At 43.8% G+C, this 27,795-nt stretch overlaps 1 protein-coding gene across 1 annotated transcript; it reads right to left on the bottom strand.

Annotated features, from left to right (window-relative positions):
* Positions 1 to 8,227: 8,227 nt before the first annotated feature.
* On the bottom strand, positions 8,228 to 20,374 carry LOC137385027 (regenerating islet-derived protein 4-like). The gene is made up of 5 exons (XM_068059767.1): positions 20,321 to 20,374; positions 18,151 to 18,248; positions 15,529 to 15,666; positions 10,985 to 11,099; positions 8,228 to 8,429 (listed from the first exon to the last, which is right to left on the bottom strand). The coding sequence occupies exons 1-5, from the start codon at positions 20,340 to 20,342 to the stop codon at positions 8,362 to 8,364; spliced, it is 441 nt and encodes a 146-aa protein (XP_067915868.1). The 5' UTR covers positions 20,343 to 20,374; the 3' UTR covers positions 8,228 to 8,361.
* Positions 20,375 to 27,795: the final 7,421 nt, after the last annotated feature.

Genomic DNA, 27,795 nt, shown 5'->3' with positions numbered 1-27,795 from the left:
TGAGTTCTATTTTAAAAACCTACTGTGCCCCTAAGGTCTCCTACCCTCCTCTGCAGTGTCACTTATCCCGGTGTCACTGCGGAGGCTTCAGAGCTGCTGGCTGTCTGATTAGGCTAGCAGCATCAGGAGCCCACCCTCAGTCCTTAATTGGATGGCGGGCCTGGAGGTCATCAATTTGGAGGGGGGTTTTGAACAGTGCCTGGGTGGTACAGATGTTAGAGTGGACTCTCCCACAGCTGGAAAAATAATCTTTAAAATCTTTCTGGCCTTTTTGGCTGCATATTCATGGGAGTATATGTCAATCAACATAAAAGCCACATTTCTGCAGGGTGATCCGTTTTAGAGAGAAGTGTTTCTGAAAATGTCCAAAGAGACAGCAGGGTGTGGTATTTTTCAGTGAGATCTTTTTTTGCTGAAAATAGGTTATATTCAACTAAAAGCAGATCCTGCAATGTTTTCTTAGAAAACTTTCAGGCATCTTCATGATGTAAGTTGATGATTTCTTATGGGTGGTACTGCGAAATTTGAGAAATGTGTTAATAATTAGAGTAGAATTTAAAATTGGGAGTCAGGCTTGTAGATTTTTAAAATATATTGGTTTCAATATTAAGCAAAGTAGGTCAGAAATAATGTTAAATCAACAATCCTATTTAGGGATAAATGCATACATAATTTCCTATCCGTAGGTGATCCAAAGAACATGAAGCTAGCCATTTTTATCTATGCTTCACACAGTAATCTTCCTGATGGGTATTCAAGTGCAGTTGGTTTCTTAGTATTTCTTATGGGCGAGAATGGGAATGTCCTTAATCTTGTGAGGCTAAGAAAATAAAAAGCATTATTAAAAGTACTCTGGCTGCCGAAACACTGGCTTTTGTGGAGGCAGTGGATAAGGGATTTTATTTGCCAAATATTTTTAGTGAGATTCTCTACAATAGGCATATTAAAGATAGTATATGCATTGAATGTTATGTAGATAATCGTTCACTGTGGGATAATATATACTCTACAAAAAGTGTATGTGAGAAAAGGTTGCGGCTTGGCAATACTGCTTGAAATAAATGCTGGAGAGAAAGGAAGTCTCTAAAATTAAATGCGTGAATGCAAATCATCAACTGTTGGGTTGTTTTATGAAAGAAATACATGTACAAAGAAATTATTAGGGGTCATAGAGAAGGGAGGTCTTGCAATGTACAGAAAATGGAAGTCTTTGAAAACTTTTTGGTTGTACATCTAAACTCCTAATTCTTATTTATCCCTTGATCAAATTCTGGAACTCTCTTTCTAATAGCACTGTGGGAATATCCGCACCAGATGGACTGTAGTGGTTCAAGAAGGCAGCTCACCACAACCTTCCCAAGGACAATTAGGGATGGGCAACAAATGCTGGACTTGCCAGCCATGTCCACATCCCATAAAAAAATAAAAAACATGAAGGAAATCTGTTAATTGTATAATAGTTGAGTTTTTAATTGTATTCAGGCAGTGTACATTAACTGGGGATTGAATCGTCCTCCTAAATTTAAGTGCAGACTGAAACTGTGTTGGTTGGGTTTTGGAGGTGCATGTTTGTAATGTGTGTCTATACATAAAAGCTTATAAGCTTAAAGATTAGTCTCCATTTCTATCCTTCACTACCTGGCTATTAGAGATATAACAGCCCTATTTACCTGCGGAGGGTGGCCTCCTTGTTTCTGAAAAACTGAGAGTTAAAATGTCAATGGGGGAAGGGGAGGGTAAAATGAATGGGGAAATAGGGGATCCACTGTTTCAGGTTACTGCCCAAGTAATGAAGGTTAAAATTACCCCAGTCCATTAAGTTTTTAGAATCTTTACTCGTGTAAACAAAAGTTCTACTAACTGTACCAAGCTGAAGCTTTCTCTCCCACTTCAGCATCTTAAAAGAATTACGAGTATAAAATTCTACACAGAAGGTGTCATGCAGCCCTTTGTGCCTGTGCCAACTCTATGAAAGAGCTATCCAATTAGTTCCACTCGTCCTGCTCCTTTCCCTTGGCCCTGCGAATGCTTTCTTTTCAAGTATCTAAACAATTCCCTCATGAAAATTACTATTGAATCTGCTTTCCCCATCCTTTCAGGCAGTGAGTTCTAAATGATAACAACTCACTGCTGTTATGAAAGTGATACTGTTTCTTGTTCAAAATATTTTTAAAGGCATTTATAGTTAAGCTGAATAAATGTTGGACCAGGTTTTTTTTTAAAAAAAGAGAGCCATCAAGAGGACACTGAGGGAGCCGGATTGGCAACAGCATTGCTGGTTGTCACATGGCTCGGGTTAAGCTTGGAACAAAAACCCTGGTAATAGGGGTAGAGAAGTAGCAAGTGCTCCTCTGATTGGACAAGCCCAGTAGAACCAGACAGCACCTGGAAGGGCAGAAAACTGACAAGCTTTCTGGTTGTGTGTCAGTGTGTGTGTGTTTTACCTTCTGGAAGACAATAAAGTCAAATCTGCTGAAGTGGCAAGAAAGAACAGGAGACCACAACCCACCTCACTTCCTAGAAACTCCATAAAAGACCCTGTGAAGTCCACTGTGTCGATTCATCTTGTTTCCTATATTCAAAGAAAGCCTGCTAAAAATAATTCTCAACACCGTCTGAAGAGAACTGTTCTAGGGGGATCTCAGTGGCCTGCCTGCATGTGCTTGGAGGTTGAACTGTGTGCCAGTTTGGGGAAGTGTGTCTCACCTGCTGTTTTCTTCATGGGTGGGCAGGTGATCTGCCATTTTTTGTCTGTAATAGAGCTCTGATCCAAAAATTCCTATTTTCGGTTAACCGATATACGTATATATGTGTGAGCATGAGTGTGACATGCTAAGGTAGAAAAGGGGACTTTAAAATTTAATGTTGGGAGTTTAAAAATTTTAATCTTCATTGCTAGTTAAGACTTGTTCTATAATGATCTGTTAATTTTTTGTTGTCCATTAAAGAAACTTGATTAATGTGTTCTATTCTGATAAAAAATAGAGTATACGATAAGTGGGAAGATTTTAAATAATATGTTGTGACCTGTGGAGAAGTGGGACTGAATTAACAGTGCACTCCTCCCGCCAAGGTTGTAACATTACTCAAAAAAAAATTCTCCTCATCTCCACTCTGGTTCTTTTGCCTACTTTTTCTTATTCATTCATGGGATGTGGGCATCGCTGGCTTGGCTAACATTTATTGCCCATCCCTAATTGCTCTTGAGAAGGTGGTGGTGACTGCCTTCTTGAACTGCTGCAGTCCATGGGAGGTAGGTTCACTCACAGTGCTGTTAGGAAGGAAGTTTCAGGATTTTGACTCAGCGACAGTGAAGGAACTGCAATATAGTTCCAAGTCAGGATGGTGTGTGACTTGGAGGGGAACTTGCAGGTGGGTGGTGTTCCCATGCATTTGCTGTCCTTGACCTTCTAGGTGGTAGAGGTCACGGGTTTGGAAGGTGCTGTCTAAGGAGCCTTGGTGCATTGCTGTAGTGCATCTTGTAGATGGGACACACTGCTGTCACTATGCGTCAGTGGTGGATGGAGTGAATGTTTGTAGATGGGGTGCCAATCAAGCGGGCTACTTTGTCCTGGATGATATCAAGCTTCTTGAGTGTTGTTGGAGCTGCACCCATCCAGGCAAGTGGGGAATATTCCATCACACTCCTGACTTGTGCCTTGTAGATGATGGACAGGCTTTGGGGAGTCAGGAGGTGAGTTACTCGCTGCAGGCCTCTGACCTTCTCTTGTAGCCATGGTATTTATATGGCTGCTCCAGTTCAGTTTCTGGTTAATGGTAGCCCCTAGGATGTTGATAGTGGGAGATTCAGTGATGGTAATGCCATTGAATGTCAAGGGGAGATGGAATTACCTTAATTCTATATCCTTTGATTACTGAATTATTTGAATTTCCAGTACTAACAGTGTGTGGCATTAGGTGAAAATTTTAATGTAAAATTTTTTCGTTTGCTGTGCAGTTCATTCATTTGATTGTTTTTCTTTTAAAAATCTTCGTTCATAGCTTAACAAAACAAATACCGAAGCCCAAATTTGAAATTAACCTCTAAAGTAAAAGCAAAATACTGCGGATGCTGGAAATCTGAAATAAAAACAAGAAGTGCTGGAAATACTCTTTTTCTTGTTTTTATTTCAGATTTCCAGCATCTGCAGTATTTTGCTTTTATTTTAGTGTTTAATTCACTGCCACTTCTCATCCAGGAATGCCTACCTTGAAGATGTTCTGCTCTTCTCTCCGACGGGATTTTCGTTTGTCTCTTATACCTCGTTCACCTTCATTGCTCTCTATTTCCCTCCTGGTGTTTGATAAAGTGCCTACCAAAACCTGTTTTAGCCACATCTCCTTCCTCAGTGACTGCCTCCGGCTCCAACCGTTCCATGTGGATTCCAACTGCAGTTCCGAAGAAGGGTCACTGACCCGAAACGTTAACTCTGCTTCTCTTTCCACAGATGCTGCCAGACCTGCTGAGTGATTCCAGCATTTCTTGTTTTAGTTGCAGTTTCACCCATCATGTTTTGAATCCACCCAGGATTACAGGTATCTCCAAGAAATACAACATTCCTCGAAATGCTATGCTCGCCGCATCCTGAGATCCACACTCAGTGCTATGCGCCGCCACATGCACACACTGTACCTCTCTCTCCAGCAGCACCGCCTCACCTTATCTCAAAGCTGTTTTACTCCATTGTTTCATTTCATCCTTCGTCTCATCCGATGCATTAACAAAAAACTTTTTCTCTTCCTTTCAGGTGTTAAGGAACGCAAGCTCCAGCAGCTGATGGGGACTAATGCCCCTCCAGATCCTTCTTCCCCGTCCCTCTGACCCCACCCCTTCTGATCTGACCCCTTGCCATGTATTCACTATACCCTCTGACCTCCCCCTCTCTGACACTGAACATTCTGTACTTAGCAAAGGTCTCAGTTTTATCCCCTTACGCCCCCACCTCAATGAATTTTGCACTCGGCATGACGTTGAGCTCTTCTTCCATCGCCTTCACCTCCGGGCTCACTTCTTTGACCAGGAGTCCTTCCCCCGACCAGCAGACCCATTCACCCACCTCCAGCATTCTCCCTCTACCTGGACCCCTCCCCCTGGCCTCTTACCCACTCCTGATCTTTTCATTGAAAACTGTCAGCGAGTCATTGGTCATCTCAATTTCTCTGCCCCCATCGCTCACTCTAACCTGTCCCCCTCTGAACTTGCCGCACTCCGTTCTCTCAGGTCTAACCCCAACATGGTCAACAAACCTGCAGACAAGGGTGGTGCTGTTGTTGTATGGCGTACCGACCCCTACCTTGTAAAGGCTCAGCGCCAACTTTCAGACACTTCTTCCTACATCCCCCTGGACCATGACTCCACCACCGAACAACAAGCAACTGTCCACAGGACTGTCACTGACCTCATCTCCTCTGGAGATCTTCCCTCTACAACTTCCAACCACATAGTCCCGCAACCCCGGACAGCTCGCTTCTACATCCTTCCCAAAATCCACAAACAGGACTGTCCCAGCAGACCCATTGTGTCAGCCTGCTCCTGCCCCACTGAACTTATTTCTTCCTATCTTGACTCTATCTTTTCTCCGCTGGTCCAGTCTCTTCCCACCTACATCCCTGACTCTTCTAACGCCCTACGTCATTTTGACAATTTCCAGTTTCCTGGTCCCAACCGCCTCCTCTTCACTATGGACGTCCAATCGCTCTACACCTCCATCCCCCACCAGGATGGTTTGAGGGCTCTCCGCTTCTTCCTGGAACAGAGGCCCAACCAGTCCCCATCCACCACCACCCTCCTCCGCCTGGCTGAACTTGTTCTCACATTGAACAACTTCTCCTTCAACTCCACTCACTTCCTTCAAGTAAAAGGTGTTACTATGAGTATGCACATAGGTCCTAGTTATGCCTGTCTTTTTGTGGGATATGCCGAACATTCCTTGTTCCAGTCCTACTCTGGCCCCCTCCCCCAACTCTTTTTCCGGTACATTGATGACTGTATTGGTGCCATTTCCTGCTTCCGCCCGGAACTTGAAAACTTTATCAACTTTGTTGCTAATTTCCACCCTTCTCTCACATTTACATGGTCCATCTCCAAAACTTCCCTTCCCTTCCTCGACTTCTCTGTCTCCATCTCTGGGGATAGGCTGTCTACTAATATCCATTACAAGCCCACTGACTCCCACAGCTACCTCGACTACACTTCTTCACACCCTGCCTCCTGTAAGGACTCCATTCCATTCTCCCAGTTTCTCCGTCTCCGACGCATCTGCTCTGATGATGCTACCTTCCATGACAGTGCTTCTGATATGTCTTCTTTTTTCCTCAACCGAGGATTCCCCCCCACTGTGGTTGAAAGGGCCATCAACCGTGGCCGGCCCATTTCCCGCACCTCTACCCTCACCCCTTCTCCTCCCTCCCAGAACCGCGTCAGGGTTCCCCTTGTCCTCACTTTCCACCCCATCAGCCTCCATATCCAAAGGATCATCCTCCGCCATTTCCGCCACCTCCAGCATGATGCACTACCAAACGCATCTTCCCCTCCCTTCCCCTGTCAGTATTACGAAGGGATCGTTCCTTCGTGACACCCTGGTCCACTCCTCCATTACCCTCACCACCTCGTCCCCTTCCCACGGTACCTTCCCATGCAATTGCAGGAGGTGTAATACCTGCCCATTTACCTCCTCTCTCCTCACTATCCCAGGCCCCAAACACTCCTTTCAGGTGAAGCAGCGATTTACTTGTACTTCTTTCAATGTAGTATACTGTAATCGCTGCTCAAAATGTGGTCTCCTCTACACTGGGGAGACCAGACGCAGACTGGGTGACCGCTTTGCAGAACACCTTTGCTCAGTCTGAAAGCATGACCCGAGCTTCCGGTTGCTTGCCATTTCAACATTCCCCCCTGCTCTCATGCTCACATCTCTGTCCTGGGATTGCTGCAGTGTTCCAGTGAACATCAATGCAAGCTCGAGGAACAGCATCTCATTTATTGATTAGGCACACTACAGCCTGCCAGACTGAACACTGAGTTCAGTAATTTCAGAGCATGGCGGGTCCCCCCTTTTTATTTTTTTTTCAGTTCCTTTTTCTTTTTTATATTTTTTTGTGTTTATTTTATTTTATTTTATTTTATCTTAGTTTGTTCAGTTTGCTTACCCACTGTTTTTTTCATATTTGTACTTGTGGCTGTTCAGTTTTCAGTCCGTTAACACCCTATTTGTACTGATGCTTTGTCTTTCAACACACCATTAACATATTGTTTGCCTTTGCTCCATGACCTTCTGGTCAGTTATTCTCTGTGAACTTTCCCTATCTAAACCTTCTCCTTTGTTATCTCTTGCCCCACCCCCACTTTACTTGCTTAAAACCTTTCACATTTCTAATAACTGTTAGTTCTGAAGAAGGGTCACTGACCTGAAACGTTAACTCTGCTTCTCTCTCCATAGATGCTGCCAGACCTGCTGAGTATTTCCAGCATTTCTTGTTTTTATTTTAAATTAACCAAACTGGCGGAATCTCTGTAGGGTCGAGTTCAACTCTGTTATTCTATCTGGTCCAATTTTTCTCTCTATTGAAGTAAATGGTGAGTAAAGTCGCTTGGGGTATATAATAGGTGTCTGACTCAAACCTGCCCTCTTCCCACTGGTCAAGGCATTAGAATTCTGTTGTTCTTATAAGATCACTCTCTCCATTTTAATAGTAACTGATATCAGCTCAAATTTATTTCATTTGAGTGTGTTTTTGTTGGTGCAAAACAGCTCCACACTATTCAGGCAAAGCAGTCCACTTCAATGGCACTGCAACATCTCGCCTAAAGAAATCACTCCCTCCAGCACTGATGCACTGTGGCTGCAGTATGTACTATCTGGAGGATGCACTGCAACATCTCACCAAGGTTTCTTCCACAGCACCTCCTGAATCTGCGACCTCTGCAACCTAGAAGGACAGGGCAGCAGATGCATAGGAATGACCATCCTGACTTGGATATATATTGCTGTTCCTTCATTGTCCCTGAGTCAAAATTCTGGAACTCCCTATCTAACAGCATTGTGGGAGTACCGTCACCACACGGTCCAAAGGGGTTCAAGAAGAAGGCCTATCACTAAGGGCAACTAGGGATGGGCAATAAATTCTGGCCTTGCTGGCGACCCCCACAAATAAGAATTTGTGGAGTCGATATTACTAAAGGATTCTTTACAACATTGAGGCAATAAAATCTTTATTTGAATGCTTTATGTTTTATTGGATGGATGAAGATACAAATTATAGTCAAATTAAATTGTTGCAATTGCTCTGTATTTCTCTACTGATCAAAATTGCTGGAGTCCGATCATGATCATCAGTTTTGAGAGGAGTTCTGGTTTCAAATCATGACTTGTACTTGCAAATATAATAATTTTTTGTATTACACGGGACATCATTCCATCTCTGGAAACCTGTAAGAGAAATTTTTAAAATCTCAGCAGCCTCTTCACTGGAGATGAATGGAGAGCATTACTGCAGCTTTCATTTGACATCAGTAGTGTAACGGCTAGGATCACTTGATTCTTATCACTGTGGGATGTACCTCAGCTCCAATCAGGACACTCAATCCATGACTAACACAATTTGCCAAAAATTCATTGCTAAAGGCTGACTGATCTTCTATTTAGGACACCCCATGGTCTTCCTACAGCCTTGACAGAAAAAACATTAAAATTTATCAAAGGCTGTAAAACGCTTTAGGATATTGTGAAGTTGTGAAAGGTGCTATATAAAGGCAGGTCTTTCTTTCTGTATTTCTATAGTTCACAGCCCCCATAGTTATGACAAGAGACTGGATAAACTTGACCTATATTGCCTGGAGATTAGGAAGTTATGGGGTGATCTGACTAATGCCCTTGACAGGATCAATACAAATGATTTCCTATTAGGAGAATACAGAAGAAGGAGAACATCAGCTTTAAATTAGAACTCATCCAGTCAAAAGCCAACCTAGAAAAAGATTTTTCACAGAATGGGTTGTGGATGCAGAGTTAATTGAATTGTCAAAAGGGAAATAGATACTTACTTGGGAAGTAAGAATATTAATGGATATAGAGAAAGGATATGGAATTGGGATGAAAGAGATAAAGTACTGCCATGGCTAAGCAAGCAGCAGAGCATCATTATGTTCCTAATTGTGAGAGGCATGTGCCTCATTAAATTGAGCATAAAGGGGCAGTAGCATCAGTTTACTTCCCAACTGAAATTCAGGGGGATGCCTAGAGATGGGTGAGGGGAGGAGATGAGGGTAAGAAAATGGAAGAATGTGTTAAATAATTTGGAATATTTTCAAGCCTGCTTTATGTGTCTATCAACATCATCACGGAACATGGACCACACTGAACTCCTCAATCAAAATGACTCTTGCTCCTTCTGAGCACACGAACATGTGAACATATGAAGTAGGAGCAGGAGTAGGCCATTCTGCCCCTTGAGCCTTCTCTGCCATTCAACAAGATCATGCTGATCTGATTGTAACCTCAACTCCACATTCCCACCTACCCATGATAACCTTTCACTCCCTTGCTTATCAAGAATGTATCTATCTCTGCCTTAAAAATATTTAAAGACTGCTTCCACTGCCTTTTGAGGAAGAGAGTTCCAAAGACTCACGATCCTCAGAGAGAAAAAGTTTCTCCGCATCTCTGTCTTAAATGGGCGACGCCTTATTTTTAAACAGTGACCCCTAGTTCTAGATTCTCCCACAAGGGGAAACATCCTTTCCACATCCACCCTGTCAAGACCCCTCAGGATCTTCTGTCCTGATGAAGGGTCACTGATCTGAAACGTTAACTCTGCTTCCCTCTCCACAGATGCTGCCAGACCTGTTGAGTATTTCCAGCATTTCTTGTTTTTATTTCAGATTTGCAGCATCTGCAGTATTTTGCTTTTATCCCCTCAGGATCTTATATGTTTCAATCAAGTCGCCTCTTACTCTTCTAAATTCCAGTGGATACAAACCCAGCCTGTCCAACCTTTCCTCATAAGACAACCCACCCATTCCAGGTATTAGTCCAGTAAACCGTCTCTGAACTGCTTCCAACACATTTACATCCTTAAATAAGGAGGCCAATACTGTACACACAGTACTCCAGATGTGGTGTCACCAATGCCCCGCATAACTGAAGCAGAACCTCCCTACTTTTGTATTCAATCCTCCTCACAATAAACAATAACATTCTATTAGCTTCCCTAATTACTTGCTGAAATTAAATACTAACCTTTTGCAAATCATACACTAGGACACCCAGATCCCTCTGCATCTTAGAGTTCTGCAATCTCTCACCATTTAGTTACTATGCTTCTTTTTTATTCTTCCTGCCAAAATAGACAATTTCACATTTTCCCATATTATACTCCATTTGCCAGATCTTTGCCCACTCACCTAACCTATCTATATCCCTTTGTAGTCCCCTTATGTCCTCTTCACAACTTAATTTCCTACCTATCTTTGGGTCATCAGCAAATTTAGCAACCATACCTTCAGTCCCTTCATCGAAGTCATTTACATAAATTGTAAAAAGTTGAGGCCCCAGCACAGATCCCTGTGGTACACCACTCGTTACATCTTGCCAACCAGAAAATGACCCATTTATGTCTACTCTCTGCTTCTTGTTATCTAGCCAATCTTCTATGCATGCCAATATGTTACCCCTACACCATGAACTTTTATTTTCTGCAACAACCTTTGATGTGACACCTTATCAAATGCCTTCTGGAAATCTAAGTACAGTACATCCACAGCATATGTTACTTCTCCAAAGAACTCCAATAAGTTGGTTAAACATGACTTCCCTTTCACAAAACTGTGTTGACTCTGCCTGATTACTTTGTATTTTTCTAAGTGCCCTGCTATAACGTCTTTAATAATAGGTTCTAACATTTTCCCAAAGATAAATAATAGACCGACAGTAAAGGGGAGTGGGTAAAGCTATATTAATGAAGGGACATTTGAAAGGTGACATACCATATCTTTGTTCGAGCTCCATACAGTACTCCTGGTTGTCTACGTTATTTGGTTCGAAAGAAGCCCAACTTTTGTAGTTAAACATGGAGCCATCAGTCCATTTCCAGCGACGATTCTGAAATTGGAATCAAATTTACACTGAAGTGATTTGCTTATGCATTTGGGGTGAAGGTTACAGCAATATTTAAATCAAAGTAAAACCATGCAAGTTGAAATGTAAACCATTTTACATCAAGCGATGTGCCACACATCATTTACTGCCTTGCACTGGAGTAACCATATCAAACATTGTGTCTGTTGCATGTCATTTACTTCTTATATGATTTCAAATGATAGTGGCGCAGTGGGTGCAGTGGTTAGCACCGCAGCCTCACAGCTCCAGGGACCCGGGTTCGCTTCTGGGTACTGCCTGTGTGGAGTTTGCAAGTTCTCCCTGTGACTGTGTGGGTTTTCGTCGGGTGCTCCGGTTTCCTCCCACTGCCAAAGACTTGCAGGTGATAGGTAAATTGGCCATTGTAAATTGCCCCTAGTGTAGGTAGGTGATAGGGAATAAGGGATTACAGTAGGGTTAGTATAAATGGGTGATTCTTGGTCGGCACAGACTCGGTGGGCCGAAGGGCCTGTTTCAGTGCTGTATCTCTTAATAAATAAAAATAAAGAACATGGAGTTAATGCACTGCAGGGAGTCATTCTTAATTCATTTTCAGGATATGGGGATCGCAGGTATTTATTGCCCAACCCTAGTTGCCCTAAGAAGATGGTGGTGTCTTTCAACCACTTTGGTCCATATGGTGAAAGTACTCAGTGGTTTGATACAATTGAGTGACTTGCTGGCCCACTTTAGAGGGCAGTTAAAATTCAATCACATTGATGTGAGATTGGAGTCACATAAAAGCAAGACAGTGTAAGGATGACCTATTTCCTTTCCTAAGAGAGATAGTGAACCAGTTGGGTTTTTACGACAATTTGACAACTTCATGGTCATTTTACAGATAATTGCTTTCACTATTTCCTTGTTTTTGTTAATAACTGAATTCAAATCTCAAATTTCCATAATGGGACTTTTATGGAGAAATAAATAGAATTTACTGTACAGAAATAGGCCATTGTGCCCAAATGGTCTATGCCAGGGTTTATGCTCCACATGAGCCTCCTCCCACCCTACGTCATCTCATCTTGCCAGCATATCCCCTGTCTCGTGAACTCATCTATCTTCCCCTTAACTCACATTCTCTGGCTTATTAATTCAGGCCTCTGGATTACAAGTCCAGGCTTTGGGTTACTTGCTCAGGTCATTAAATTACTAGTCTAGGCTTAGGGGTTACTATTTCAGGCATTTGGATAACGAATCAACCATGCTACCTCCATTGGCAGCACCTCTCTCCTTTTCAGAGTACTGAAACAGAATGGTAATAGTAGCATTGTGGCAATATTACTAGACTAGTAATCCAGAGTCCTGGACTATTGTACCAGAGACAGGAGTTCAAATCCCATCACAGCAGCTAGAATTTAAATTCAATTAATTAATAAATCTGAAATAAAAAGCTAGTCTCAGTAATGGCGACCATGAAATGACTGGATTGTTATACAAAGCCATCTGGTTCAATAATGTCCTTTAGGGAAGGAAATTTGTCATCCTGACCAGGTTTGGTCAACATGTGACTCCAGATCCACAGAAATGTGGTTGACTCTGAAATAGCCTAGCAAGCCATTCAAACAGCTGCAAAAAAGTCAGAAAAGAATAAAAATAAAAGGACCATCTGGAAATGATAAAGGCACATCCTGCCCAGATGACCCTTCAAAGTCCTTCTCACTAACACCTGGGAACTTGTGCCAAAATTGGGAGCTGTCCCACAGACTAGTCAAGCAACAGCCTGACATACTCACCAAACCATACCTTACAGCCAATGCTCCCTCACCAGAGATGGCAGCACAGTGGTATAAAGTCAGGAGGGAGTGGCCCTAAGAGTTGTCATGTACAGAAGGAGCCGTGATGAAATAAACAATGAAATGGAAGAATTATGAATTGAAAAGGTCAACTGCTAAACAAAATCGCCAGATCATGGACACTTAAACACAGCCCAAATGGAGTAGTGGCCATGTGACCCCTCCTGTACTGGAAATCCACAAACTCATCTGCAATGATGAGGCTTGTTAACCTCATCTGAATTAGCTCTGGAGAGAACCCCTTTGAAATTGAAAGGAGCTATTGCATATTAATGACTGTGATCGACATGACTGGATTAACACAGGATGCTGGAGACAGTCAAGCTTGTAGCCAAACCTAGATGAATAAGGTGTGAAGCAGCAACATTATAACAGAATGATTCCCATTCAAACCTCAAGCAATGGCAATGGTTATCATATCTTGTCCCATTGTGTGGTCACAACAGGGGAGACGGCCATGCATGTCCTAACAGAAACTAATGTGAGAAATTTTTACCTTAAAAAGGTAGCTCTCTGGAGAGAGAGGAGAGATCACAGACACATCACAGAAGGCAGTCAAGCCAGGGGCTGTGGAAAGACCCAGTCTAAACAAGAAGAAGCCCTGCTGCTGATTTTACACTTCAACTTGGTGCAGCAGAGAACTGTAAGTGACCAACACCTCCAGTCTGAAATCTTAACACCAGAAATCTACAACACCTCAACAAGTTTAAGACTAAAAATACCCAGGCCTGCACCTTTGAAAGAGACTGTCCTACTTAGAAGTTTCTATCAGCTCTGTCAGCAGTGGTGCTACCAAGCCATTCTTGGTGATGGACATTGAAGTCACCCTTGCTACCCTTCGTGTTTCTTCCAAGTGGTGTTCAATATGGAGGAGTACTGATTCATCAGCTGAGGGAGGGCAGTAGGTGGTAATAAGCAGGTGGTTTCCTTGCCTGTGTCTGGCCTGATGCCATGAGACTTCGTGGGATCTGGAGTCAATGTTTGAGGACGCTGTTACAGACAGGTGTGTGGTTCACCTCCCAACTGACCCCAATTGTGCTTTGTTTAAAATTATGAATTAGCCCCTGTGTTTTACTTGCCAAATAAACAGACAGTGACAGCTTTTCTTGTCGGTTTAAAATAGAAGATTAACTATTTATTGAACAATAGTCATTCCCCAAAATGTTCACAACACACTCAAGAGAAGAGAGATAGAAGGTAAAGGGTAAGAGTTCAAGGTGTGGTAGGTGTCCAAGTCTGTGGTTTCTGGTAACAATCAAGAAGCTCGAAACCATCCAAGTCAAAGCCTTTATTGGAACAGGATCATGTAACAAGAGCTTGTTAAAGACCTGATTCTGTGGTTGTTACAACTGATGCCTGTGTACTCTGGTGTTTAAAGTAACAAACTGAAATAGAACAGTAAAGCGGTCCCGACACTTGCCAGTACCGGCTAAACTCCAAACTCACAGTCCTGCACACTCTTCCTGTTCTGTTTCAGTGTTGAAACAAAGACTTGTCAACTGAGTCATCAAGCACAAAAGAGTTGTATACCAGCATAATCTATGACCTCAAATGGTGTTCACCATGCAGGAGCATTGATTCATAAATTGGGGGGAAGGCAGGAAGTTTCCTTAGCTTTGTTAATGTGGATTTCAAGAGACTTCATAGGTTCTGGAGCCAATGTTGATGACTCCCAAATACCCCCATCCAACTAGTTACCACAAAGCCCCCAGGTCTGCTGATAGATATGATTCTGTGAGTACAACTATGCCAGGCTGTTGTTGGACTAATTTTGTGTGACAACTTTTCCAATTTAGGCACTAGCCCTCCGATATTAGCAAGAAGAACTTTGTAGGGTTGACTGGGCTGGGATTGCTTTCATCCCTACACGCTGCATGGGTCATTGCTGATAGGTGTGTCCAATTTTCTTCTCTTCATTGAAATTTTGAAGCAACATTTTATAATCAGGTGCCTGACTATGCCACTTCACAGGGCAATAAGAGTTAACCACATAATGTGGAATGGACTCATCTGTAGGCTAGACCAGGATTGGTGGCCCTTGCCTGAAAAACATTGAACTAGTTACGTTCTTAAGAAAATTTGTCAGCTTTCATGGTAATATTTCCTCGTGCCAGGTCATAAATTACCTGATTGACTGAATTCTATTGGTGGGATTTGAAAGTATGGCTTGTTGGCTCAATATCATAACCACTACACCACCACATCCAAAACCCGTATGTAGATGCTCATACAAATCAAAAATTAAATGTGTCTGCACTGCCAGATAGTGGGGAACCCATGGTGGAAAGTTGGGCGAGCAATGCCAATAATTCTCCAAGCATTGCAATGAACACCCAGAAAATCATGGGGCACTGTGTTCCCAATTTTCTGATATGGACACCCTGTGGGCAAAACTGCCCTCTAGGAACTGACCACCCAGCAGTCAGCCCCTTTGGAGATGGCATCAACTGGAGCTCCATTGTAAATGGTCATTTCCAGGCTGTTACTGCCCTGTTTACGCTGAGTGGATCATGTTAAATTCTCCTGCAGGGTATTAGATGATCACTGGTTCTGCACTTATTCCATTGAAGATGCAATACACATTAATCTTTCTCTACCTCTTGAGGATCATGCCCTCCGATCCAAACATCAGCTTCTTTGGGGAAAGCACTGAGATTGTTTGCGATTATATCAGCTTCTCTGTTATTGTGGATGGAGGCAAGGTGACCTCCATTTCCATATGACATACAGTCATTCTGGAAGAAAGGAAGAAAAATTAAGAATTGCATTGTGGACTCTCAAGCCAAAGTCTAACTCATTGATTTATAGTGTCACCATGACTAAATTCTGTCCTTCACCCTCAGGATTCATTCAGAAATGCCACACTGCTTACTTTTATTTGGTGTTTCAGCTGCACACCTGAAGCTGAGTATGTCCCTTAAGCCAATCTTTAACACAGCACTCCTAACTCAACCTGTCTGACATTTCCATTGAGCACATTTTCCTGACCATTGAGGTCACCAGGATGCAAAGGTCAAAAACAAGGGGAACAGAGACCCATTACATACAGTCTTAGTCCTCTTAACGTTGCCCCTGATTTTCTGGGACTTCTTAGCAGGTTTGAGCCAATATGTAAACAAAGAGGGAGCGGATTCTCCTGTTTACCCCTGCTCCCCCATAATCTACTTCCTTTTGATACCGCCATTGGACGCAGTGAGAAGATGGTGGAAGGCTCACTCCAGGAAAATCACCAGACCAGAGAATCTAAGAATCTGCAAGTCAAAGTGATTTTTCCTTGTTAAGGGCCCACAAGATCTTTGTGTCCTTCACCTGCTGCTGCTTTCCTGTAGGGAGAAAGCCTGCACCAGGTATGTCCCCGGGCTACATTAATACCATAACTGGCTGCAGCTTGCTCTGGTACAATCCAGCAATGGGGCAGCAGGGACCCTGATAAATGGGCTTCTTTCTGTGTTTACAGCATTTCAGGGAGAAACAGTAGAGTTGGAGCCAGCTTTCAGGACAATTTTATTTAGAAAAAATTGGAACTGCCTCCAACACCTCTCCACTATCATCCAGCTGTATGGAACTGCACTCGCCTGGTTCCATTCTTACCTATCTAATCATAGCCAGAGAATCACTTGTAATGGCTTCTTTTCCCATTTTCACACTGTTACCTCTGGTGTCCCCCAAAGATCTATCCTTGGCTTCCTCCTATTTTTCATCTACATGCTGCCCCTTGGCGACATCATCTGAAAACACAGCATCAGTTTTCACATGTACACTGACGACACCCAGCTCTACCTCACCACAACTCTATTGACTCCTCCACTGTGTCTAGATTGTCAGACAGTTTATCAGTAATGGATGAGCAGAAATTTCCTCCAATTAAATATTAGGAAGACTGAAGCCATTGTCTTTGGTCCTCAGTACAAATTCTGTTCCCTAGCCATCGATTCCATCCCTCACCATAGCCACTGTCAGAGGCTGAACCAGATTCTTCACAATCTTGGTGTCGTATTTGACCATGAGAGGAGCTTCGAACCACTTTGGTGCACCATCACTATGATCACCTCCGTAACAATGCCTTGATGCCACCCCACCGACTTGGCTCCGTCCCTGTCTCGGCTCACCTGCTACCAAAGCCCTCATCCATACCTTTGTTACCATGAGACTTGACTATTCCAACACACCCCAGTCCGGCCTCCCACATTCTATCCATCCTAAACTTGAGGTCATCCAAAACTCTGCTGCCTGTGTCCTTAATTGCACCAAGTCCCATTCACCTATCGTCACTGTACTCACGGACATTCATTCGCTCCCTGGTAAGCAACATCTCAATTTTAAAATTCCTTGTTTCAAATCCCTCTATGGCCTTGCCCCTCCCTATCTCTGTAACTACCTCTGCCCCACAACCCTCCGAGGTGTCTGCACTCATCAAATTCTGCCTCTTGATCATTCCCAATTTTAATGGCTCCACCATTGGTGGCTGTTCCTTCAGTTGCCAAGGTCTTAAGCTCTCAAAATCCGTCCCTAATACTCACCATTTCTCTACCTCTCCTCCTTTAAGATGTCCCTTAAAACGTACTTTTCTGACCAAGCTGTTGGCCATCTACCCTATTTTCATCCTAAGGTGGCTCAGTGTCAAATTGCATAATGCTCCTGTGAATTGCCTTGGGACATTTATTATGTTAAAAACATTATGTAATTACAAGTTGTTGTTATTTTTGCAATCTTCATTCACTGAAGTATGATAACTCTCCTTAACACATTATTCAGTGACAAGAGTATTGGCTATTCCCAAATATGATAAAAAGAAAAGATATAGTGGTAGCATTCTCGACTCTCAGTAAGAAGGACATGAGTTTTAGTCCCACTCTGAAGTCTTGAGTGCGTAATCTTGATTGGCATTTCAGTGCTGTACCAAAAGAGTGCTGCAATGTCTTTCAGGTGAGACTTTAAACGGAGATTCCATATGCCCTTTCAGGAGGGCATTAAAGAACCCAGGCTACTGGGTGTCCTGAGGTCATGAAAGGAGCAATGCAAGTGCTACCTAAGTTCTTTCTTAAGTATGATAAAGTGATGGTCATTGGTTAACTGGTTGCTTCCTTAATGCCAATACATTATTGGATGGATCTCTGATGTTCCTTTCAAATATTCTCAGCAGCTATGCTCCTTTAGAAGTTAATACCATATCTGCATCTTTGAAACTCACACATTGATTTTAATAAATATACATGTACCTCGGCTTGGGCCCAAGTTAATTGGAAAGTGAAATATCCGTAGCAAGAAGATGCGTAAAAGAACCATCCCTCAGGACACATGGACCTGGCTCTACCAGCTTCATCGCAATGCATGGCAACAAAGAGAAGAGTTCATCGTTACAGTGATAACTGCAATTGGAGATGGTGAATGTCAACCAAGTCAAGTCTTTGTATGACACTAGTGGGGCCGCTTTTGATGGGACTGCCTCCATCAGACAAGACTGGCAGGCAGGCAGAGGGAGTCCATGTCTTGCCTGATAGAAGCAGTCAGAGGACCAAACGATTTTCATGGCCGGTTCTAATTTGAACCATGTCGACAAAGCTGTTTGTGCATTTGGAGCAACTCATTGATCTGGGAGTGGGCTGGCAGAACATCCACTTAAAATCCTTCTTACAGACAACAGCTTAAGGTTCTTTAAAGGCCCTCAGCAAGATAGCAGCTGCATCACTATTTACCTAGAAGTTGGGCTGTGCTGTATTTGAGATTTAAAACCTGCTCCCCCCTCCGCCCCCCCACCACTGCTCTTTTTGATTGATTTAGTGGTCCAGGAGAAGCTCGCTGCAGTGGTAATGGCTGCATGGGCAGGACTTTCTTGCTGCTGATGGAGATCCAGAGGGCCTTTAGCTTGATGATTTTTGAGGACACTATAAGGTGGCACTTATTTTCGTGTCTTCTCATCATCCACACTCCTTCCCCCACTCCCACCCTACAATCTGAGGCATGTCTAGGCCCTCCTGTGTTGCTGGCCAACCACAGGAAATTGGTGAATGGGCCAGCAACAACCCCTTTGCCCTGATTAAATGAGAATGTTTGATCCACAGCTACTGCAGGCAAGAGTCCTGCTTAGCTTCTCAGCAGAAGCCACAGAAGTGTTGCGCCTGCATTAAGTGGCACAGGCACAGTATTTAGAAAAGGAAACCTCATGTACAAAACAATCTGGTTCCACATCAACATGGTCTACTCTTAACTGCCCTCTGAAGTGGCCTAGTTAGCTATTCAATTGCCTTGCCAACACCTTCACAGGGCAACCAGGGATGGGCAATAGATGTTGGCCTTGCCAGCAATGTCTCCATCCAGAGAATGAATTGAAACCAAAAATTGCTCCTGGTTTTTGCACCCAGGAAATAGACGTTAGCTGGTGACCTATGGACCAGAAGAGTAACTAACAGTCATGAGATTTACAGTAAGGCAATTGGGGAGTGAGGCAATGAAAAAATATAGTTCTTGGCTGGAAAAAAGTTAGATTTTTGAATAGAAGGATATTTATTCATTCTCGGGGTTTGGAATTTGGTGTTCAGGCAGTTAAAGAGGAGGAGAAAATCTCATGTTTTATTTGGATGTAGGAAACAGAGTTTGAACTCACCAGGTTTATTATAGTGGCCCAGCTGATGGGAAGCAAGTGGGAGTGGGAGGAAACAATGCATTTCATTGGAGGTCTGGGCACACAGTTTGCCCTTATTGGAACAGGATAATGGGGCTGACGTGCACCTCAATTCCATATCCCTTGATAACCTCACCCAACAAAAATCTAGCAAAGTCAGTCTTGAAAGCTCCGATTGTCCCTGCATCCACAGCCTTTTGGGGAGAGAATTCCAGATTTCTACTACACATCACTGGCAAGGCCAGCATTTGTTGCCCATCCCTAATTACCCTTGTATGAAAAGGTGATTCCTAATTTCCCTCCTGAATGGCATAGCCCTGGTTTTAAGATGTTCCCTTGTTCTGGGCTCCCACACTGGAGGAGGTAGTTTCTATATATCTGCCCTATAAACTCCTTTTAAAATGTTAAACACCTTGATCAGATCACTCATCAATCTGCTATACTCAAGGGAATAAAAGCCAAGTTTATGCAAACTTACTTCATAAGTTTACCCCTTTGTCTGAATATGTGCTGCAACCCCTTCAAGGCCAATATATTTTTTCTGTGGTTCAGTTCCTAGAACTGGTTGCAGTACTAAACCTCAGGAAAGAAATGCTTTTCAAAATCTCAAGAATTCCTCCTTTTCAGTGTTGGACGTAAATAGGGAATATTAAACATTTTAATCAGTTAAATAGCACAGCTGAGGAATAACCTTGCAAACCTCCACTATCACGACACCTACAAGGGGATAAGGAATCTTACGCCAGCAAATATGAAGACAGACTTACCACTCGCTGTATTCAGGAACATACAGCCGCATAGTAAAATGGCGATGATGGCAAACTTCATTCTGACTGCTGTACCTGTCAGCCAACATTAAATTTGTCAAATATTTTTGAAACATTTTGAAGCCAGTGGACCTTCAGTTTTGGATGTACATTGACCGTGTTTTAATTCTTTTTAAATTACAAATACTTTTTTTTAAGTAAAGTTACAGCCAAATTTTTACAAAGAAATGGAACCATCTGGAATTATTTACAATCTGTGGGGAAGAAATGGAGCTTCTCATCCCTAACCAACGCAAAAGTGGCGACACATTGAAAGCACATAACCCGACAATAGAGGAAGAAGATTTTCCCAACTTGGCTCTTTGGCTGCGTCTTCATGACTCTGGCAAGCAGCAGATGCTAATCAGATAGGTGTGCTGATGGAGCAAGTTGGTCCAGTGCTTCCAAAAATTAGCTGGTCTAGTTGCCAAATCAGCCTACAGGTAAATGCTGTGAGGGTCAGGTGAGGAAGAGGAAGGGGAAGGGGAAGGTGATGGGAGTTGGCTGAACACAGGCCAAGAGTAGCCTGCAGTTAGTGTTGGATAGATGGGGCCAAGGAAACAGGAGGTGACTGAGTCAGGCCAGGAGTAGTTGGGGAAGGCGGGTGGGGAAGGAGGAGGAGGTTTTTTCCCCAAAAATATACTTTATTCATAAAAATCTGTAAAAAAAAAACACACCACAAAACAGTTCAAAACAGCACCAAGTTGACATCCAAAAAGTGCAAAGGAAATCGGTTTTCTTCAATACAGGAGTGAGTTGCCTCACAACCCTTCCATTCCATTTTACCTGCCAGGTACATTTTACAGCAAACCCATATTTGGTGTATACAGCCCGAGGGGTTTCCCATGGGTCCAGTCCCACAGTTCACTGTGGCAGGAGGACCTTACATAATGGTCTTTCCCCATTGAGCCTTTGCAGCTGCTGCCCCAAGCTTTAGTGCGTCCCTCAGTACATAGTCCTGGACCTTGGAATGTGCCAGTCTGCAACACTCGGTTGTGGACAACTCTTTGCGCTGGAAGACCAGCAAGTTTCGGGCAGACCAAAGAGCGTCTCTCACCGAATGCATGGTCCTCCAGCAGCAGTTGATATTTATCTCAGTGTGCGTCCCTGGGAACAGCCTGTAGAGCACAGACTCCTGTGTTACAGAGCTGCTTGGGACAAACCTCGACAAAAACCACTGCATCTCTTTCCACACCTGCTTTGCAAAGACACATCCCAGAAGGAGGTGGGCAACAGTCTCTTCCCCACCACAGCCACCTCGAGGATAGTATGTGGAGGGGGTGAGACTCCAGGTGTGCAGGAAGGATTTGATGGGGAGGTTGAACGAGGGTCATGGACACCCTGCATTATTGATGTGGAGCCAAGGAGAAGCACTCCTGCTCTTCCTGGCTCCACGTTAAGGTAAGCTTAATTCAGAAAATGAACTAGACATCCCTCCTTGGACCTTTTAAGGACCCTTGGTTTTGCCACTGTAAGACAGGGAAGAACTGAGCAGAAGATGTTTGGTCCAATTTTTGCCAAATTTGACATTGGAATCCTGAATCGGCCTCTGATTGCCACATTCAAGGCCCCCTAATGCCTGTTTCAGGTGGGCTTCTTGAGCAACTAAGTTGCCCAATCCAAAATGGTGGCCATTAAACCTGAGGAGCAAATCAGGCGTGGGAGATCCTGGTCCAATTTTGGTAAGTTCTTGTCTCGTTTTGCACCCGTTAAATGGGCTTGAACCTCTTCTCCTTCGTCTTGTATTAAATTGAGGCTGTTTTTGCTGGTTCAGATATTAGTTACCAAGCCACAGATATTGACTAAGTTATAACTTTCCATCAGCAATCGTTCCATCCTGTATCAACATTACACCATCTCAGCCCAGCAAGATAGCTGCTTGTTGGCCAATCTTATATCCACTGTGATACACAAGTCAATAACACTGTGAAGAAATTGAAAATTACCTCAGACACTTTCTATTCTCACCTGTTTCTAGAGAGAAGTGACTGTTCTTCGAAGGAAGCTCACTCTGTGTTGCTCTGTTGTAGGTTGGATGTGAGAACAATCCTATTCAGATTCTTATATACTATTCTCCAAGAGGACTGAGGTAATTGGGAGGAACCCAGAATAGAAAGTGGACAAACAGAAGGAACACCTGGTCCATGATTCTAATGCCCAAATTAAGATATCATGCAAAATAAAACACAGCTGGCTTTCAAGGGAACCGTCTATTACATATTTGTAATTCAAGCCAGGAAAGAGCTAGATGACAAGGTTGATCCCTCACTAAACCGATCATAATATTTTATACACCCAGATTCAACAGCTATAAACCTGCACACACATATCTTAATCAAAGAAATGTGGTATCATGTTTTTGTTGCAACTCAATTGAAGATAAGCAGTCCAAAACTTGAGGAGTAATTTTCCTGGATTTAGGAACAATGTCTGAGGTGCAATAATTTGAAAATATTAGGCACTACCCCCTACAATTCTCTTTTGCTCCTACAACACTGCTCCTACCCTCCCCAAACCCTTATAGCCAGCAGACCGTTGGCATTCAAGGAGGCATTTGTATGTGCACCCACCAATTGCAGGGCAGGTCCTGCTTGTCCCCATTTAAGTGGAGTGTTGTGAGCTAGTGCTTAAGGTAGGGGCACTGACAGCTCTTACAACAACAGATTGCACTATAGTGCCTTTTAATCTCAGACCAACTCCCAGTGCAGAGTGCCTTTCCTGAAAACTTGATCACATCCTCTGATTCGATATGTGGTTAGAGGATCTGTGCAAGAGGGAGAGACTGACTTTCACTGACAACTGGACAATCTTCCAAGGAAAACATGAAGGATTCTAGGTGGGACGTTATCACTCTTAATTTTTTGGGTGTTCAGAAGTTAGCTGGGAATTTTAAAGCAGCCTCTAGTGTGAATTTAAACTAAGTGAACTGAGGGTTGGAATAGATAGGTCTGTTTCTGATTCCTCTGTAGGAAACATCCAACGTCAATCTGACGCATAATTGGAGAGTGTAGATTTTAGCGGTATTTCTGAAACATGGCTAGATGTAAATGATGGAGCAGAACGCTACCTCGTGTGTCATGAATGTTTCAGGAAGGAGAGAATAGATCAGAAAGGAATTCCTTTTTACATTTTTTGCATTTATTTCATTTCATCTTAGTTTGTTCAGTTTGCTTACCCACTGTTTTTTTCAGGTTGTTTTTCTTCAGGTTTGCACTTGCTGATGTTCTATATTCAGTATATTCACACCTAATCTGTACTAATGCTTTGTCTTTCAAAACACCATTAACATATTGTTTGCCTTTGCTCCGTGACCTTTTGGTCAGCTATGTGGCCTGGTCCAATCTGCACCTTCTCCTTTGTTATCTCTTGCCCAACCCCCACCTCACTTGTTTATAATCTGTGACTTTTCTAATATTTGTCAGTTCCGAAGAAAGGTCACTGACCCGAAACGTTAACTCTGCTTCTCTTTCCACAGATGCTGCCAGACCTGCTGAGTGAATCCAGCATTTCTTGTTTTTGTTTCAGAAAGGAATGTGTTGAGTTTGGACCCTAATGGCTAAAAATTAGTTGGCGCCCATTTGTGGTCGTGATTCAGGTAGCAACAAACTTTGTGAAGAGAAAAAACAGAGTTAACATTTCAGGTCTATGTGGCCTTTCATCAGAACTGATGATGAACTGTTCTGCTGAAAGGTCACACAAACCTGAAACATTAATTCTGTTTTTCGCTCCACAATTGCTGCCTGACATGCTGAAGATTTCCAGCATTTTATGTTTTTGTTTCAGATTTCCAGCATCCACAATATATTGCTTTCGTAGCAGCAAACTTTGTCCTGCCTCCTCATTTGAATTATTTCAGTGTGCTGACCAGCACGATTCACACTGCTTGCTGGCTGCACGCTCAACAAGGAGCCTAACAGCATGTGAGGTTAGCATGTGTTCCAGCTAGCCTCCAGTTCTTAAAAGCAGTCTATCCTCTTAACAAGAAGCTGCAGTGAATGAAAGGAGGCTGCTGCTGACCACCAATGCTACTACTGTAAGCAGCGGAAATGGAACACCAGGGCAGAGAGAGGGCTTCGTGGTTCATGGATGCAGAACAGGAGGCCCTCATCGTGGAAGAGGCCAATAGGAGAGAGGCCATGTTTCCACCAGGGTCAGACCCTCAAGGAACACCCTCCAAAGAGAACAGGAGCTGGTGGCCATGGACAAAGCCTGCAGCATCTGGCATTCCCAAGACCATTCAGGATAACAGTATTGCCTTTTAGCCCTTCTCAAATGTCACCTCAGCCTCATCCTGCTATCTGACATGATGTGCAAGCTGCAGATGGTGCGACTATGGGGGTCTTCCTATACACCCACCCCACCACCCTAACCCCATTTCCATCCTCTCTGATTTCATACTTTCAGATACCCAAGAACTGCTACCTGCCCAGTCACAGCACACCCAGGAGGAAGAGAGAGAGCACCCCACACCAATGATGAGGAAGCACTGTCACTTGTTCTGACAGTTGCAACCACCTGCTCAGATACTGGCACTGGCATACCTTAGAGAATAGTATAGAGACAGGATCTGCATGCGGTGAGTCACTGGGCATAGTGGGTTGCAGACAAGCCGGGGGAAAGAGTAGCGCATGTGCCAGCTCACCAGAGGGCGAGATTGCAGAGGAGTTCTTCTACAGGGGACACAGATGAGGACTTCGACAGGGTGGCATATGGAGAATTCTGATGACAATGCACACCGAGATGCTTGGTGTATTGGCAGGCCTGTCAGACAGCTTCACATCACTGTCAGGAGCATGGAGGAATCAGCATCAACATGGCACAGGGCATTGCACAGAACTTGGAGTCCATTCTTTCACTGTGGAAATGGTGGCCAGCACCACGACAGTACTACCAGACCAGCCGTGATGCAGCTGCAGCAGAGGCAGAGGTCACCCAGTGTCTCAATGCTGCAGTGGGAGCTCAGACTGACGTCATGAGATCCATGCTTGCTGACTGCTGCCAACATGGCTGTGGATCTCAGTGTTCAAAGGGACATGCAGGCTGTCATGACAGCCTAGCTGTCTGTGCTCCAGCAGATTAGTGAGGTGCTACCCCATAGGAGTGGCAGTGGCACCGTAGAGCCCAAACCTGCTGTCCTTTCTCAGGATGACAGCAGTTGTGCTTCCACCACTGCCATTTTGCCAGTGTCCTTGCTGTTGCCTTTCAGCCAGCCCAGACTGCAGCCATCCATGAAGAGGTCGTGCAGTCTGAAGCTGGGCCCTTAAGGCCTAGAGCTGCTTGAGATCATCATCCTTCAAGGCCATCTGCAGTTTTACCTACTGGATGTCAGCAGCCTTCCACCAGCCATACTGCAGTCACCGGGGTAGCACTGTGTCAAAGCACCAGGCCAGGCAAGTGCACCTGCAAGACAGGCACTAAGGAAATGCACAAGGGTGAATAGTTCATTTTTGTGCATAATTGGATTTGTTGTTGGATGAAGATGTTAATGAAAAGATTTTAGTCTGTGGCTTTTATTGTAGAATGGTGGCTGAGGGGTTGCTCTGATAGGTCGTCTCAAGTGAATGTAATGTTGGGGAATGGTGGATCCATGGTGGTAAAGGAAAGTAGATTTATGGAAATCGGAGTATAAGCAGGAGCTCTCAGGCAGACCGTACGGAGTAAAGGGGTTAGGAATCCATCCTCCCTACCTCCTTCTCCTCCTCCTGAGGTGGCCTCTGAATTCCTGATGGCAGTGGCTGCACCCTTATGATGATGATGTTATGCAGGGTGCAGTAGATCATCACAAACTTGGATACCCGCTGTGGCATGTACTGGAGGCCTCCCCTTCAGGGGCACAGACATCGATAGCAATGCTTGAGCACGCCAGTGGTCTGCTTGACAATGTTTTTGTTGGCTCCGTAGCTCTCATTACATGTGCATGGTCCTCACATGGTCAGGTGACAGAGGGAGGTCATGAGCCGCATGTATAGGGGTAGCCTTTGTCACCGAGAAGCCACCCACTGGTTCTCTGTGGTGGCCCAAAGAACATAAGAAATAGGAGCTGGAGTGGGCCGTAAGGCCCCTTGAACCTGCTCCACCATTCAATATGATCACGGATGATCTTCTTCAACTCCACATTCCCACCCTCTCCCCATATCCCTTGATTCCTTGAGTGAACAAAAATCTGTTTATCTCAGCCTTGAATATACTCAACGATGGAACATCCACAATCCTCTGGAGTAGACAATTCCAAAGATTCACAACCCTCTGAGTCAAGAAATGTCTCATGATTTCCATCCTAAATGACCGACCCTTTATCCTGAGACTGTGCCCCCTTGTTCTAGATTCCCCAGCCAGGGGGGAAAAAACCCCTCAGTGTCTACCCTGTCAAGCCCCGTCAGAATCTTGTATGTTTCAATTAGATCACTTCTCATTCTTCTAAACTCCACAGAGTACTTTTGTCCACAACTGTTCCCTCTCCTTTTGAATTTTCATATCAAATCTAATTGTGTTATGGACACTGTTCCTTAGGTGCCCCCCTATCCTTACAGCACCTATTTGTTCTACTTCATTTTGTAGAACTAGATTGAGTAGTTTCCTTCCTTTTGTCTAACCACTTCCTGATGTAGAGGGCAACCCTAGACACTTTTTTTTATTTGTTCCTGGGATGTGAGCATTGCCTACAAGGCCAGTATTTATTGCCCATCCTTCCTTGCCCCCAAGTAGGTGGTGATGAGCCGCCTACAATTGAGTGGCTTGCTAGGCCATTTCAGAGGGCAGTTAAGATTCAACCACATTGCTGTGGGTCTGGAGTCATGTGTAGGCCAGACCAGGTAAGGACGGCACATTTCCTCCCCTGAAGGGCATTAGTGAACCAGATGGGTTTTTACAACGATCCAGCAGTTTCATGATTATTATTAGTGAGACTAGCATTTCATTTCAGATTTATTAATTGATTGATTTAAAATTCCTCCAGCTGTGGCCACATGCTCCATAAATAGGATTCTGAACTCATGCTTCCGCAGTGTTAGGCCAGGCTGCTGGATTACTAGCTGAGTGTTGCTACCATTTCCCACTTGCAGAAACCTCACTCCTGCTTTGCCACTCACATTACATTGACCTCAGTCTCTTTGGAGAATTAAACTCATCCAGTATCATGGTGCTATTGATTCAACATACTTCTATTAATTTGCCTGCACATCCCCTTTTCCTCCTTTCCACTGTTTGATGGTCTACAATATACTCCTAACAGATTAACAGTTCCCTTTGTTATTCCGTGACTCTAATCGAATAGTTTCAGCTTTCTCACAATCCTCTATTATTATACTCTAGTGCTGTCGTGAAATCTGATTAACTCTGCCACCCATCCTCCCCCTCTTCCTATTGTATCCCTCCTGAATCTGTTGTAACCAGAAATGATCAGCTCCATGTCTTCCCCTAGACCAGACCATGTCCCA

Source organism: Heterodontus francisci, chromosome 27 (genome assembly GCF_036365525.1).
Source record: "Heterodontus francisci isolate sHetFra1 chromosome 27, sHetFra1.hap1, whole genome shotgun sequence".
Lineage (NCBI taxonomy): Eukaryota > Metazoa > Chordata > Chondrichthyes > Heterodontiformes > Heterodontidae > Heterodontus > Heterodontus francisci.
This window is presented reverse-complemented; position numbering and strand designations above follow the sequence as displayed.